The sequence below is a fragment of the Drosophila mojavensis genome, unplaced genomic scaffold (genome assembly GCF_018153725.1).
Source record: "Drosophila mojavensis isolate 15081-1352.22 unplaced genomic scaffold, ASM1815372v1 contig_74, whole genome shotgun sequence".
Classification (NCBI taxonomy): Eukaryota; Metazoa; Arthropoda; class Insecta; order Diptera; family Drosophilidae; genus Drosophila; species Drosophila mojavensis.
In genome coordinates, this window is record NW_025318899.1 from 13251783 (window position 1) to 13267396 (window position 15614).

General features: G+C 39.8%; 1 protein-coding gene and 1 long non-coding RNA gene across 2 annotated transcripts in view; one reads left to right on the top strand and one right to left on the bottom strand.

Annotated features, from left to right (window-relative positions):
• Positions 1-15614, bottom strand: part of LOC122757560 — a 44608-nt gene that overhangs the window by 10913 nt on the left and 18081 nt on the right. The gene's annotated exons all lie outside the window — the stretch shown is intronic.
• On the top strand, positions 2129-3617 carry LOC26528511. The gene is made up of 4 exons (XM_015162397.3): positions 2129-2335; positions 2552-2714; positions 2774-3035; positions 3109-3617. Exons 1-4 carry the CDS (start codon positions 2269-2271, stop codon positions 3481-3483), a joined length of 867 nt encoding a protein of 288 aa, XP_015017883.1. The 5' UTR covers positions 2129-2268; the 3' UTR covers positions 3484-3617.

The following is a 15614-nucleotide window of genomic DNA, read 5'->3' on the forward strand; positions in this document are numbered from 1 at the left end:
TATCGAGAACTATAGTGTATATGAACATATGTATACAATGAATGATTGAGATATTTGTATTTGCATACATTGCATTGTATATTATTATTTTTTTATGTTTTTTTTTTTTTCAGTGTATTTGCGAGAGCGAACAAACGTTTATTTAAGCGAGTGCATTGTAATTATTTTGAAATTTATTATTAAATTAATTTTAATTGTAATAATGCGCATGTTAAAATGCAGCTGCGCCTTTTTTTATTTTGATTTTAATTTATTTATTCAACACTTATGAAGGGGGAGACAGTGAGAGAGAGGGAGATAGAGATGGAGGCGTGTGCAGCAAGCGTTAATCATTTTCATTGGCAAAATAAAATGAAATTAAAAATGCATTTAATGCATAAAGAGAATTTGCAATGTTTACAGTTAAGCACACACACGCTCACACTCGCAGCAGCTGCTGACCACATTTTATGCCTCATCTAATTGCAGCTGTGTGTAAGCGTGTGTGTGTGTGCATATATTTTAATTAACCCAAAAAGCCAAAACAAATGTCGCCTCAGCTCCGAGTGGGCGTGTGCTCAACACAAGTGGGCGTGCCCGTGTCAATTGTTATTACGTGTGATTTGTAAACTAATACAAAGGCTTAAGAGTGCGTGTGCGTGTGTGCGTGTCTCTCTGTGTGTGTGTGTGTGTATGTGTGGTCTTTATATGTAGGCTGCAAATTGTTGAACAGATTTCGTTGCCTACTTTCAGGCGAGACGAAATGACAGCAGCAGCAACAATAACAACAGCAACAATGGCAGAGAGCTGCCGAGGAGTAAACTGTAAAGAGTGATGGAGTGTGAGGGGGAGAGAAGAGTGGAGTCAAGTGAAGAGATTCAGAGCAGCAGAGTGAAGAGTGAAACGTAACTCGTTAGAGACCAAAACGGACGTGCTTAAAATTTCACAAGCTAACACACACAGACACGCACACTGGCACACACACACACATACACACACTTCTACATGCGTAAAGAGTGCGTCTGTTTGGTTATGTTGGCTTGTGTTTGTGCGTATCCTTTATGGATTAAATCCGCATGCCTGCGGTTGGCCACAAGATCAACTGTTGGCAGAAGTATGTCAACACGAGTGCACGACGATGAGCTCACAGCAAGTGGTCATAATGGTTGACCTGTATGTGTGTGTGTGTGTGTGTTGTGCTAATAATGACGCATTAAGTGAGTTTGTGTGTGTGTGTGTGCTACAACAACAAGGATGTGGCATAGTGCGTCATTTACACACTCGTTGCATGCCTTGCATTGTTGCACAGACATTTGCAACAGCTTCTTCAGCTTCTGCCTCGACTCCTGCTTATTGCTGTTGCTTAGGGCAATGCATTGGGTAATTGTAAGCGTGTTTAACTCAACAATAACTCAATTAAAATGCAATGCCAGTTGAGCAAATAACAATTTGTTGATTGTCTAGCCAATAAATTGCATAACAACTATTTCAGTGTGGCCCACCTGTCGTATGCGCAATATGATTTTTGTCATATTTCCATTGCATTTGATTTTAATTGAAATGAATTAGCATCTAGGCAGTTGCTGGGATTACCTTGATTTACGCTGTATATACATACATATATGTATATTAATATATGAATTTGATTGTCAATTTGGTTATAATTTGATCTCATTTGATTGGAAAATGTGTGAACTAAATCAAGCGAAGATAGCCAAATTAGTGTGACTGAAAGATTTATGAATGCAGCTGAGATAAATAACATGTTAAATATGTTATAGTTTATAGATATAGGAATTTCAATTCTAAAGTCCAGCTAATAGCTCTTATATATCTTAAATGACTAGCTCAAAGAACTATGAGTCTATGACTGGTACCGGAACTATTCAAATGAACAGCCGAACTGAAAAAAACGAACGTTGGGGTCTGCGATGATTCGTTCTGCTTGTTACATACTTTTCACAAAACCATTATACCCTGATTTCCCATTTTCAATGGGTTCAGGGTATAAAAAAAGGTTTATCAAATTATACATTTAATAAAAAAGCATATTGCAAATATCTCTACACTTGCAGATCGAGTTTATTTCAATAAAATCCCATTTAAATGGGACCTTGAGTCTACATACTTTGCTTTTAGAGTCATAGAAATTTAAAATTAGCTACAATTTGTTGTTTTTGAAAACCGTTTAGTGTGTGACCTAAGCCAGTTGGCCTCTTTTTTTGATTTTTATAATTTGTTGATTTTTTCAAAATTTTGGTATCTCTTTGTTTTCACAAATCTATTATCATGGTCTCGTTAGCCATTTTAATAATTAATATCGGCCTATTTTATCTCTTTTTACTGATGAACAGAGGTAAGCCCTAACAAACCCAAGTGCACATGTATAAATATGTCGAGATTGCTCGACTATGGATTATATCGATATATACCCTATATAAGTCATTGTGCTTTGAGTGTTATTCTGATTGGAATATCAGTTGATGGCCCGGCTTAAAGGATCTCCTAATCGAGTAGTCTTGACTTGAGCAGTCTTCGACTTACCATTTTTCATTTCCTTTATTCTTTAAAGCCGAAGCCCAAGAAACCAGAATTGTCACCATTGAGGAATTTCCATATTTGAGCTCAATACGTATCCGCAAAAACGAGTCTAAATTGGCTGGCAGTGGATACCTATGTGAGGCGGCTCTTATTCATAATCGTGTTCTTCTCACAACTGCCGAATGTATAGAAGGGTATGTGTGTGTATCTGGGGAGAATCTGTATTCTGATATTCGGAAATTATACTGTGCAGAAGAAAAGCAGAGGATGTACTGGGTGTAGTAGGGGCTACGTGCCTGCAAGGCATAACTACAACATCCAAAGTACTGGCAATCGCAACTTTAAGATGGCATGGCCTGTATAAACGTGGCGCATCAACCTACAATATTGGACTGGCCTTCGCTGATGAAGATACACTACCCATTAAAGGGAAACTTGAATATATACCGATTGCCATGACGAGAACAAAACCATTCACAAAATGTCTTGGAGTCGGCTGGGCTGTAAATACTGATGTAAGCAAACAAATAATTATATTCACTATGTAAATTGATTTAAACTATTTGCGTTTTGTTTTTTCTACTTTAGGCATTGAGCAATTGGCCAATTGAACTACCAAACTATAGTGCCTCCGCAAAAAGTTGTTATAGAGACACACGTACAATTGGTACGTTTTGCACCTACCAAAGATTTCGCAGAAGTCCTTCAGCGGACCATGAAGACTCTGGTATTCCGATAACGTGCAACGGTAAACTTGCGGGAGTATTCATCTTACATCCATCCCATCGATTTCATGTGTTTACATCTGTGTACGCATTTAGAAAATGGATAAACGGAGCCATTTACCTCCACTTCAAAAAAGATCTGCCAGCGATCGAAGCGATGGCATCGATGGATGGCTCGATTTGCTTCCAGTGGCTATTTGTTTTGGCCATTAGCATTTATTTGGTTGGCAGACCCTAAAAACGTTAATGTGTATAGTTCCTATATATGATTTTAATTTTATTTCTACATTAAAAATTATTTACCGTGTCCTGAAAGTCGGGAGACGACTTTAAAAAATATAATTCCAATAAAATATGTACAAATAATAATAAGCTAAACTATCTTAATAATAATTAATATAAAAAGATAAAATATAAATATTGCTTAAATAAAATTTTTAGAATGCTATAAATATTTATACTATTTATAAATTCAATTTTAAATATATTACAATAAAATCTAAAAAATAAAAAAAAAAAAAAAAAAAAAATAGCGCCGACCCACTTTGACTGCATATCAGATTATATCACTTTTGTAAGTCTTTTTCTTTTATGAACCTATTTAATAATAAATATAAAAAATGTAAAAAACGTAATTTTAAAAATATATAATACATATATTGTAAGTGTAAAATAAATAGAACAAGTAAAAGTTTCCAGTCGAGACTGCGATACTTTGACTGGGAGATACTTTGAACCCTCTAAGCTGATATTCTACTCATTCTGTTACATACTTTTCGCAAAACCATTATACCCTGATTTTCCATTTTCAATGGGTTCAGGGTATAAAAAAAAAAAACAAATAAAAACAAATAAAAGGCCAACAGACGAATGAAATGATTGCCTTTGATTATTTATATGCATAATCTTACACCAATTATTGTACACATATACAGATATTAAGAGATATTATTTATAGCTATGTATGCATATAGCTACATACTCTATATGGGCAATATTACGCATACGCCATGTAATCGTATATTATAGCATCGCAGGCTTTAGTTTGTTAACGGATACATTGCCGAATGGCAATCATAATTGAGGTTACGGCAATGATGTGCATTTCATAAATAATACAGCAAAGTGCTGTGGCAAGTGTATGCATGTATGTGTGTGTGTGTGTGTGCTGTGGCATTCGTGTATTTATGTGGCTGTCAGTACGATAAACTCGTATTCAATATGAATATGCGTTGAAGTCCTTGAGCAGGAAACGAAATACACGAAATACAGCCCACACACACACACTCACACACACACGCACACACATACATGCAGACATGCATATCCTGAATTGATGGCCAATGCATTGAGGCAAGTAATAAACTTATTGGCCGGCCCAACGGCTTTCCGTTGATTATGCGTATGTGTGGCTCAATATGGCGGCACGCAGTCAAACAGTCAGTCATTCAGTCATTCAGTCAATCAGTCAATCAGGCAGCCAGGCAGCCAGTCAGTCTGTCAGTCATCCAGTCAGAGGGTTGGCCTATCCATGACCAGGCAACATTGTTAATGTGGCACTGTTAAACAGATAATGAGTGGGGCATGCGACATGGACACGAGCATTGTGGCAGGATAATGCGAATGATAAAGAAGATAATGATAATAATGATGATGTGAATGTGAATGTGGGTGTGGATGTGAATGGTGATGATGATGATTGTTGGTATTGCGGCATGGCAAGCGCACAAATGTCAGGCTGAAATTCTGTTGTATGGAAATATAATTATTGGGAAATGTGCGATTGTCGTACGGTTTCCGTTTACACACACACACACACAGAAAGAGGGGGACACAGAGCGCGAGAGAGATAGAGTATGACAGGCAGTGTATCGATTATGTTTTACACACGTACACACACTCGCACACGTGCTTCCGTTACATTTGCCACATAACATCATAATTTATGCATGCAAAATGACATAACAGTTGCAATATTATAAACTCACACAGATACACACACACACACACATAAACATATACAATGGGCAGGCACAGTAAGAGATACAGTTACAAATAGAGTAACAGTTGCAGCAAAAATATCATACAAATATAAAAATACAACCAATTCGCCGTGGGAAGAGCGGGGTGAAATGACAGAGGCAGAGTAAACAGTAATTCCGAAATGAATTTCATTTAACAAATATATTAACAAGTACAACAACAACGACAACAACGCCAAGCAAAAGCACAGCCAACATATGGAAATGGAAATGCGACGTCGCTTCGCTGCAGCCGCAGACAGTTCATATGTAAATACACAATATCACACACACACTCTCACATTTACATGTGTGCGTCGTCGCCCCATCGCACTTGTAGGGCAGGCAGCGGCAGAGCATTTATGCCAGCAGCAGCGCCGCCGGTAAAGCAGAAATACAAAACAACAAAAAAAAGAAAAAAACAAAAATGAAAAGCACAAAAAGCGTAACGCGACGACAGCGACGCCAGCAGCAACAGCAGCAGCGGCAGCGGCAGCAGTAACAACAGCAACAACAATCAATTGGCAATCTGTCCCACTGAAAAAACAATTGCACACACACACATTCATATACACGTGCGCCGTTACTTGTGAGCGCTCAAGAGCGCCGCTCAATTTCAGTGTTGCCGTGCTGCCCATAGCAATGTTGCCGTGCTGCCAGTCAGTTTGGTTCTCTCTGAGACACCACTACACACAAAAAAACTCGTTCTCGCTCTTGCCTTGGCTCTCTCTCTCTCTCTCTCTCTCTCTCTTGATTACGCTCTCACTCGTTCGTGCGCTCCCGCCCGGCATCCCCGCGATAAACTCTACGCATAACAAAAAGCCAATTTTGTTACTTAAATGTTTACGCTTGTGTTTATCTTTTGTATTCGGTTTCTTATTAGGTTCTCATCTCGTTCTCATCGTTTAACAATTTGAGATATGATGGGAGCTGCGTCGGCAGCGACGTCGTTGCTGACGATTGTGCTTGTGTGCGTGTGTGTGTTTGGGTATATGTTGCTTTTGCCTGTGGTTTTGATTTTTGTTCTGCTGCCATTGCTTGCCGAGGCAGCGGCAGCGCTGGCTGGCGACGCTAAGCGACGCGACGGGTGCTGTTGCTGTGCGTTGTTTTTGGGGGCTTTTGCTAATGAGTGTGATTTAGACTTGTCGAGCTGGTTTATTATTTTGCGGTGTTTGCGCTCTTGTTGCTGCTGTTGTCGTTGTTGTTGCTGCTGCTGCTGTTGTGTGTGCGCTTTTGTGTTGCTCTCCTCCCAATGCCTTGATTGATGTTGTTGCTGTTGCGGTGCGGTCCGCGACGCCGGCAGCGGCTCGACTGCGGTTTTTTGTATTTGGATTAAATAGTTTTGACAGCTTCCCAATTGTTAATCCATGCGATTTTTTGTCGATTAGCGAGCTTTATTTAATTTTAGAATTTGCTAATTGACAACTATTAAATAAATATTTTCGGGTACCCATATTATAAGAACTATAAATAATTTTAAAAATATTAATTTTAGGTAAAATGTATTATTTGCATAATTAATTATATAAATTATCCCAATTATCAATAAATTTAAAACGCAAAACCTACTCCAAAGTCAAAAGCGCCGAACGGAATCAAAGAGAACACAAAAAAATAAATAAATATGGACATACATACATATATATATATTAAAGTCAATTTGCAAAATGAGAACGTTCGTTCGTGTTCGGTTTGATATGTTAATGTGTACAAATGTGCATAAACACACGAACACACTCAAACTCACTCAAACACTGTCACACACACACCCGTACTCGCACTCAGTCGTACACACACGCACACACACATGCATACGCGTACTTGCGCGCATTGTAAGCTCTGTGTGAAAAACATGAATCCAGCGCTTTGCGGTCGAACGGTGTTGGTAGGCGTCGGCATCGGCAGCGGGGGCGGGGCTGGCCGGTTCGACGTGGAGCATATCAGGCATGAACACAAACACATCAATACTCACTCTCTTATTGTGGGTCGACGTAGTCGTCGTCGTCGTCGACGGCGCCGCTGTCGCTACAGGGATTAAGCATGACAACGACAACGACAACAGCAACAAACAGCAACAACAACAAAAACAACGTCAACACAACGATGACGATTGCGTTGCCGCTGCCGCTGCCGAATGACCAAATGAGTGTTTGAGGTGAAGTGGGGGCACAAGGTAGCATGCAAAAAGTAATTGGGAGCAGAAAGAGCAAAAACAACATCACCAGCACTAGCACCAGCAGTACCAGCAGTAGCAGCAGCAGCAGCAGCAGCAGCAGAAGCAGAGGCAGTGGCAGCGACGCGCAAGGTGGCGGCAGCGTTCGACACGCAACAAGTTCGATGCAACCTGCTACGACGCCAAGCTCTCGCGCTTCGGCTCTCTTTATTGCTCTCTCTGTTTAGTCTCTCTGTCTTGCTCCCGCACGGCCTGTCTCAATTTGTTGCGCTCTCTTTGCTTTGCTTGGTGCGCTCGGTTCGCTGGTCGCGTGTTGCTTCATAATTTCTAGCTGTTTGTTTGTTTGTTTGAGGGAGCGAGCAATTGGGGGTCACTCACACACACACTTACGCACACATATACATATATGTATATGTATATTCATACATATATAAAGGCAGAGAGAGGCATGGCGGAGGCACCAACATACTGTCAGTCATTATTTAGCGTACAAGAGTGGGTGTGAGCGAGAAGGAGCAGCAGGCGAGAGCGGTGGGAGGCACCATAAAAGCTTCGTGTCGCAGTCGTCGGCTATATCGTGTCTATGCCTGAGTGTGTGTGTGTGTATGTGAAACATATTGAGCAAACAAGTTCGCAGCTTCTGAGCGCTTTTCGGAGTACGGGCTGGGGTCGAGACCGGGACTGTGGCTGCGGCCAAGCCTGAGTGGGTGTCGAGCGGGGCGGGTGGGCCGTTGGCAGTCATCGGAAGTCAATGTAACAACAAACATGCAAACAGTCGCACACTCACACGCTCACACAAAGCACCGTGCGAGTGTGTGCGACTGTATATGCACGCTCTCGTGTGGAGTTATTTAAGCTCTCTTATTATTTCATTTGTCGCTTTTAGCTTTTGTCTTTCGTGTTGCCTCTCGTTGCTGTCGCTGTTGTTGTTATTGTTGTTGTCGCTGTCGCTGCTGTTGTTGTTGTTGTTGCTGACTGGGTGGCTGTTTGGCTGCTTAACTGCTTTGTGTGTTGGCCGGGTCGCTTGGTTGGCTACAAAAAATGTGGTAATGTGCGAAAGTCCTTTCGTCATGCTCACCGCGCCGTCCGCTGCCCGCTGCCGCTGCGCCTGTCAAAGCTGCAGGGCAGCGACGTCGTTGACTGCGTTGGCTGCGTGTGCGCTTGTTTGTTGTTGTTGTTGCTCTGCTTGTGAATTTGATTTTGCTTATACGTTTTTTTTTCGCATACTTTTCTGCCTTTTTTTTGTATTTTTTATATGGCCAAATGGGAGTTGTGCCCTGCGTTTGCTTTGTTTGTTTGCGCTTTGCGCTGCTGTCGGTTGCCGGCAGCGACGACGACGACGACGACGTCGACGTCGGGTGCAGCGGCCGGTCGACAATTTGGCTTTGTATACAGGGCGCATAAATATGTCCATATGCAAGAATGTGTGTATGTATGCATGGCTATATACAAATGTATGTGTATGCAAATATGTGTTTGTGTGTGTGTGTGTGCGTGATGGGGGCTTGAATATTTGTTAATGTTTTGATTGTTAGGCAATTTATTATGACAAAAGCTTTTAGATGGCAGCGCATGCAGTGCGCAAATTAAGTTGTTAGACACCCTGTAATTGCAGTCAACTGTGAGTATAATAAATTTTAAATATGTCAACAAAGTTATTATTGTTTATATATTAATAATCTCTTGTGTGGGCTCCATATAGCCCGTAGAGACAACTAAGATGACGCCCTTCAATTTATAGGGATATATTTAGATATCCTTTACGTACAATCACTTTAATTTATTTACTATTTATATAGACACCCTGTGTGGTATCAGTTACCATTTTATTTCTGTTAGTACTTCTATATTTCTATAATTTATTGTAGTTCACTAGCCACCCTGTACGTTTTGCTCTTACTTATTTTTTCTCTTACCTATTTCTAATATTTTGTGATTGATTTTATTTCAATTAGACTACGATAAATTCACATAAATTCCAGATTTTCTAAATAACGCCTACATTTCCTACACTCTCTTCACTTGTTTCATGCCTCAATGCACACCCTGTATCTGAGCTCAAATCAGGTGTGATGCGGCATGTAATGCTCCCTAAGCGCAGGCTGCGTGTCTACACACACACACACACACCCACACACAGACAAACACACAGACGTTGGCTATTTCGCTAGCACGCAATTCAATCGACCCCCCAACCCCAAAGCACCCAGCCCAACCCTTAACGCGCCAAGGCCCCCAGTGACAGCTCAGTTGCCCCAATCCTACCTAACCCACAAAAATCTGTCAGATACCACAAAAAAAAAAAAAAAAAAAAAAAACTGTTAGCAAAGCTTTCCACGTATTGTTAACGCATTTTATCGCCAACGCGTGGCTGATTGGATTCCAAAGGGGCGGACAAAACAACTGGGCGGCATGTGTGTGGGTAGGTGGAAGGATGTATGGATGTGTGTGGCTGTGCGGGAGGGTAGTTCTCGTTGGAGTTGGGGTCGCATTCATTTCATTGCTTTTTGTGGGTCATTTTGTGTTGTGCTGCCTATCAATTTCATGCGAAGCAGGAGATATGAATATACACACACACAAACAGACGCACACACATTCATGCTCACACACACTCACACAGTTTGTGAACTGTTTATTGATCAATTGGCTGGCTCTGTTGAACAAAAAGTACAGACTCACGCTTAAGCGCAGCTTGGCGCTCCACTTGCCGTCATTGCATTCGTTCTCCCTCCCACTCCCACACGCATGCAATCTCTCTCACACGCTGTCGCTCTCTCTGTGTGGCTGGGCTAACAGGTTTTGAAACAGGTCTCTCAGGTCTTCATTGCACGCGCTCTCTCTCTCTCTCTCTCTCTCCCTGTCTGTCTCCCTATCCCTCTGGGTGGCTGCTGCTGGGCGAGATCAGCCGCCGATATTGTTCACACATTTGCCTGAGCTGCCGCTGCCGCTGTCGTCGTTGCCTCTGCCTCTGCCGCTGTCGACGCAGCTGGCGACAGCGCAGTCAGGGCTTCTTGTTTGCTAGTGTTTACGTTGATTTTATCGCAAGCGTAGCGCGTTTCATTGTCTTAATTTGTGCGCTTGCTCTCTTTGATGGCTGCTCTCTTTGAGCTTGCGCTCTCTCATCTCTGTTTTGATCTGTGGCGCTTTTCTAATGGCTGAGCTGGGCAACAGGTTTGCGGCTTGTCTCAAATGACAAATTGCCGCCCGACACTGATCATCTGATGATCTGTCTTTGTCCCGCTCTCTAATTGGCAGCCACGCGCCGACCCGACTGCGTGCAATTGCTAGCGCTATTGCAGGCTGCGTTCCTTTAATCAGTTTTGACATCAATTTGAGTGGACGATTCCCTTTTAGCCGGCCATTCATCAGTTGTTGCTGCTGCTGCTGCTGTCGGGCTTCTGCTGCTGCTGTTGCTGCTTCTTATGCATGTCAGGCGGCGCGATTATCCACTTAAGTGCTGTCCACCCCAGGCGACAATTGTTGCCGTTGCCGTTGCCGTTGCTGTTGTCATTGTCTTGCTCTTTGCTCTTCGTTGTAAATCATTGAATTCGCTGTGTGTTTTGACAGCCCGCCGAATGCTTAATAATATTTAACAATAATTGTCTGAAATTGACTCATAAATTATACGAGACGTTGCCATGTGTCAGATTTTCGTTCACTTTATGGATATAAATGCTCACTTTAGCAACTGCAACGGAGCGTGAGAGAGACGGCGAGAGTGTGTGTGAACGAGAGAGAAAGACAGAGCGAGGGCGGCTGCATAGCGTGAGATAGAGCTTATTCTCTCATCATCCTTGAACGAAAGAAAAGCAAAAAATGTTGCCGATTGCTTTTTGACAAGGCGCCGACATCTCGCGCTCAGATTTGATTTCAATATTTCCATTCGCTGATTGATGGTAAAAAAAACCGAACGAGTTGAAATGCAGCGCAGATTGATCCTACACAGATATTTACAGTGTAAGTGCGAGTGAGAGGGAGAGTGGCTGTATGACATAGAACTTTGCTCTCTATAGCTGATCAATCCATCAATCAAATCGATTTTTGCTATGCCTCTGCATAGTAAACAATTCGGCGAGATTTACAAGAAAATATTTTTGAATGAGTGCGTATGATGAATGATATAAATATAAATATATATGTACATGTGTGTATATGTGTGTTTAATATATTATGAAAGAAAGAAAAGAAATGGAATTAGTCTAGAAAGTTATGCAAAATATTAATTTATGAATTATAAGAGATGAAGGAATGGAAGAGGACAAAGCAAAGTTTTAAAATGATTAATTTCCTTAAATTATGTGTTTTAAAATCTGTTTACAAATTAATTTTGTATGCACATAAATGTTACAAATTAAATAAATTCTATTTAATAATTAAATATATATTGTATTATTTATAAAAGCTAAAAAAAAAATTCCACGCAAATTCTAATCTTAATATATATTACCAAATACAATTCCATTTCGATAAACATACAATAATAAATTCTACTTAAAGGCTAACAGACCAAATTTGGTATAAATTGCTTCTCGAACAACCGAGTTCCATCGATCACTTTTTGAAATAATTGGAGGAAACAATGCGAAAACAAAAGCCAAATGGCTGCAAACAACGTCAAGCAAATGCCAAACAAGCATTCATAACGATTCTCAATGTGCAGCAACAACAATTCAATTGAGTTTTTGTTATTATCAGCAAAAAGCGAGTCCAAAGCGTGTGGAAAATGTAAATGACAAACGAGCGGCGACAATGTCAACGATTCAAGACGATTAGCGATTTGTAAATAGGCTTCAGTTCAGGGCCTACACTAATTAACAGGTGAACTGCACGGGCTGCCCTCGCAGGTGGGCGACAAACAGCATGTGGTGGGCGGTGCCAAAGTCATATTATGCAAATGATCGCGATGTCAGAAGTCAAACAGTTTATCGCACATTAGGTCAAACGGCGGACATACGCCCACATGGCGCCATCTAGCGGCTGCAAATGGCATTAAATATGCGATTTTTAATCAAACGAAACAACAACAAAAAATTCGTTGCAAATTCCAAATAATATGGAAAATGACTGTAAATAAAATGAAATAAATATATAATCAAACGTGTATCTGTGTGTGTGTACATGTTTGTTTATGTGTATATTGTGTGAGTGTGCGTGTGCGTGTAATATGTTAATGCGGTCAGCACTAAATCATAATTTGTCAACAATTTTATTATGCTAAATAATTTACTTTTGTGTTTTGTTGCGGTTGAAAGTTTCGACTATTCAATTGTTATAAGATACCCTGCAATTGCAGTGGCCATAAAGGGTAGCTATGTGAGCATTATAGGGGACTGCTGCAAGTTGAGTATATATATATTGATTTTATTTCTATATAGCTTGTAAAACAATTCATGCTCGTCTCATTTGAAATACCTTGGAATATTAGTTAACTGGGCAGCATAAGCATTTCTTAATGGGTATCTGCTAGTCGCCTCGCCAGCAGCTCTATGTGCATGGATTTTCCGTTTGGCTGGCTGCGAATCGCTTTTTGTTAGACCTTATAAATTGTATCTGTCAGATATGCGCTCATTAGCATTGAAAACGCATCCATTTGGCAGCCCCAGAATCGCAGCTGATGTGAGCTTAGGAAATTGTTCAACACGATCAATTCCAAGAGCAACAAGAAGCAAAACAGAAAAAGGCAAGAAGAAGAAAACCTTCAGAGCAAATTGCCAGAAATTATAGAATATGTTATTTTGACACATTTCTCGCTTGTCACACAAGTAGAGTTAATAATACATGAATAGCATTTAGAACAATTCCGAGATGTATCTAAAAACAAACAAAGATGAAAAATCTATCTGCGCAGCATCTCGAAATACCGCAAGAAATTGGGACACGTCAAAATATTTCAAATCAAAAGAACCTGAGACAATAAAGAACTAAAAATGAAAGCGTCGCGTTCTTAAATTTTATATCTATCTATACCTACGAGAGTATCTCTGTATCTGTGTATCTATCGCTTCGTATCTGTATCCGTGACCAATGCGCATTTTTCTAAATGATGGCATTATTAATATAGAGACAGTTTAACAATTTCACAGCTTCGAAACAAATCTTCACACAACGGTGACACTTTTTGTTCTCTCCCTCCGCTTCTCGATCTTTCACTATTGCCATCTCGCTCCGCCCTGTGGCAGCTAAAAATATTTGAATGTTTGTTTAATTTCGTTGACAAATGCGTTCCATTTAGAGTTATGGCGCGTGTGATTTGCCATGCCACAGCGATTGATATAGAATCGTTTTTATGATGGATTATAATCATGTATGAGGTATAATAATATAAAGTGTGAACGAGTGTGCGTTCCTTTTGCATATTTTGGCTATGATGGCGACAGTTATTTGGGGAACTGTGGAATCAGATATAAGGCAAGTGTATCTGAGAGATATCCCAGTCGAAGGCCATTCTGAAATTATATACCTATTTTTGGGTAAATTAAAATGAGAATATGCATGCGAAAGAGAAATAGATAGAAATTGAATAGGAGTGAGAAAGATGTAGGTATGAGAAAGGGTATGTGAAAACGAAGCAATAAGAATGAAAGAAAGGAAGCGAGAGAGAGAGACAAAGAGAAAAAGCGAGAGAGCAAATGAACGTCAAAGGGAAAGAGGGAGAGAGAGAGAGACTGGTCAGTGAAATATAAAGATTTATATTCACAACATTATCCACCATCTCTCAAGTAGTTTTTTCACTACAGTCTTACACAGAATATCTTCCATTACCCATTCTATTTTTACATAGCTTAAATAATTTATTTAGTGTATTATTTATAAACACAATAAATTTAATTGCATCGCGTTTAATAAATCTTTAACTTTGAATGCCGTCTTTAATCAATTAATTTAAAAGCTCTGCACTCTTTGGGGTATTTATTTTGGCTACTCAGCCATTAATATCTAAACAATAATCAAAAGGCTTTATTGTAAACCTTGTGCCACTTCAATTCCACATAAATCCCCAGTCAATATTTCAAATACAATAAATCGTTTGCAAATCGCAATTTTCAATCCGAAAATCACTCGGAAAATTCGCTCCGGGCGGCATATTTAAAACATTTATTTATGCCCCAATGAGTGAATATGTATGTATATGTGTGCGTGTGTTTCGTCTGTATTTTGTATGGTTTATTCTACTCTAACATTCAATGTCTAATTCATAATAGATTCATGTGCTATTCAACGATTTAGACGAATTTCTGCCTCGACATACACGGCGTATAAGTAATAATTTTTATTTGGCACTTGCCTGCCAATGGATGAGTTGTTGTTGTTTGTTGTTGCTCAGGCTGGCGTCATTTAATGGCTAACCAATACGACATGTTTATATTTAAGCTAATGTATCCATTGCCATATATCGGCATCGGTATATATAGATTTTTTCTGTATCTGTATCTGTATCTGTATCTGTATCTGTATCTGTATCTGTATCTGTATCTGTATCTGTATCTGTATCTGTATCTGTATCTGTATCTGTATCTGTATCTGTATCTGTATCTGTATCTGTATCTGTATCTGTATCTGTATCTGTATCTGTATCTGTATCTGTATCTGTATCTGTATCTGTATCTGTATCTGTATCTGTATCTGTATCTGTATCTGTATCTGTATCTGTATCTGTATCTGTATCTGTATCTGTATCTGTATCTGTATCTGTATCTGTATCTGTATCTGTATCTGTATCTGTATCTGTATCTGTATCTGTATCTGTATCTGTATCTGTATCTGTATCTGTATCTGTATCTGTATCTGTATCTGTATCTGTATCTGTATCTGTATCTGTATCTGTATCTGTATCTGTATCTGTATCTGTATCTGTATCTGTATCTGTATCTGTATCTGTATCTGTATCTGTATCTGTATCTGTATCTGTATCTGTATCTGTATCTGTATCTGTATCTGTATCTGTATCTGTATCTGTATCTGTATCTGTATCTGTATCTGTATCTGTATCTGTATCTGTATCTGTATCTGTATCTGTATCTGTATCTGTATCTGTATCTGTATCTGTATCTGTATCTGTATCTGTATCTGTATCTGTATCTGTATCTGTATCTGTATCTGTATCTGTATCTGTATCTGTATCTGTATCTGTATCTGTATCTGTATCTGTATCTGTATCTGTATCTGTATCTGTAT

Coding starts and splice junctions, on each gene's coding strand:
- LOC26528511 (XM_015162397.3), top strand. CDS start 2,269: ATGGTCTCGTTAGCCATTTTAATAATTAATATCGGCCTATTTTATCTC. Junction 2,336..2,551: donor CTTTTTACTGATGAACAGAG/GTAAGCCCTAAC, acceptor TATTCTTTAAAG/CCGAAGCCCAAGAAACCAGA. Junction 3,036..3,108: donor GCTGGGCTGTAAATACTGAT/GTAAGCAAACAA, acceptor TTTCTACTTTAG/GCATTGAGCAATTGGCCAAT.